This window comes from Contarinia nasturtii, unplaced genomic scaffold (assembly GCF_009176525.2).
Source record: "Contarinia nasturtii isolate CC-2019 unplaced genomic scaffold, AAFC_CNas_1.1 Cnas_scaffold_6439, whole genome shotgun sequence".
NCBI classification, from domain to species: Eukaryota; Metazoa; Arthropoda; class Insecta; order Diptera; family Cecidomyiidae; genus Contarinia; species Contarinia nasturtii.
The window spans coordinates 1-1,314 of NW_022203696.1; the positions used below are offsets into that span (position 1 = coordinate 1).

Sequence of the window (1,314 nt, forward strand, 5' to 3'; positions counted from 1 at the left end):
TTTTTATCAAAAAATGTTTTAAGGCATATGTCACATTTGTTGTCGTTGCTATTTGGTTGTCTCACGTTTTCTCGACTATGAGTTTCAATCGAATTGTATTCATTTTGTTGTGCTGGTCCCATTCCTACAGTTTCCGTGCAAATTGTATTCTCATAATCATCATCGATTTGTTCCTCCTTAATGTGAATAGTGTTAACGGCTTCAACGGTGGTGCTACAATCTTCATTTCTTAATTTTTCGGCTCGTTTTTTACATTTGGGATGATGATTTTCTAGAGATGATTTCTTCAAAAACACAGCATAGCAATAAAAACATTTGAATTTGACACAATTTGGATCATGTTGCATTTTCATATGTTTACGCAATGAATCCTTTCGTGTCAAAATCATATTACACAGCTGACATGGAAAATGGCCGGGTGCACTGTGTGTCCTTAACTTGTGTGTTTTTAGTGCATTTTTTGTTGACAATATTTTGTTACAAATATTACATTTTGTACGGTCATCGGTTTCACTGCTTTGATTGCTTGTCGATTCAGATACACCCATCGAATCGGTAAATTGATTTGAATTTGGTTCAATGTGGTTTTCATGTGGTTCGTGTTCAGAATCACAGTTGGCCCGTAACATTAGCTGTTCGTTCAAATCATCTGGCTTCAATTCCATTTCTTCAATGAAAATTGGATTCAACGACGAATAGTCTGCTGCAAATTCACCATCATTGCAAATTTCTTGACTGGTCGGTGACTTCGCATGTTCGTATTCTTTTTCAGCTAATTCTTCCGATTTGACAAAATTCACCTTGATACATGTTACGGCATTGTGTCGAGTGTACAAATCACTACCGATTCGAATTAAATTCTGGTCGCATTCGATGCATGTTTCGTGGGCAAAATGCTGTAGAATGTGGTCATCTTTTTTGCTGGCACTGCCAAATGTTTGCGGACAAAATAAACATTGATGAACTGAAAAAAAAAACACAATTGTTTTAGAATTTTCTATTTAAATCTTTTTTATTGATTTACCTGTTCTTATTTCATCCATATTATCAAGATTACCTCCGTTCAACCGTTCAACGATATTGTTTTTCTTCAAAATCTCAATTCTTCTTATTATTCCGTTGTTTTGTTTTGTCAAAGAAATATCTGTTGTTTATAATTACTGAGCTAAAGTGAACTGTCAAAGTCTACATAAGTATTTTCTTGAGTATCTATAACATAACATATAACATATTTACGCTTTATTTCAAGTATTTGGAAAGTAGTTTGAAGAAAACAAAAATAATTCAAAAACGGCACCCAATTAAATTTGAAAA

The 1,314-nt window shown here is 33.6% G+C and overlaps 1 protein-coding gene across 1 annotated transcript; it reads right to left on the reverse strand.

Annotated features, from left to right (window-relative positions):
- Nucleotides 1–65: 65 nt before the first annotated feature.
- Nucleotides 66–1,043, reverse strand: LOC116351852 (PR domain zinc finger protein 5-like; the record flags this gene model as incomplete). The annotated part of the gene is made up of 2 exons (XM_031784000.1): nucleotides 1,025–1,043; nucleotides 66–964 (listed from the first exon to the last, which is right to left on the reverse strand). Coding segments are annotated over exons 1-2 (918 nt in total), but the record flags the coding sequence as incomplete, so codon positions are not given.
- Between the last annotated feature and the right edge of the window lie 271 nt (nucleotides 1,044–1,314).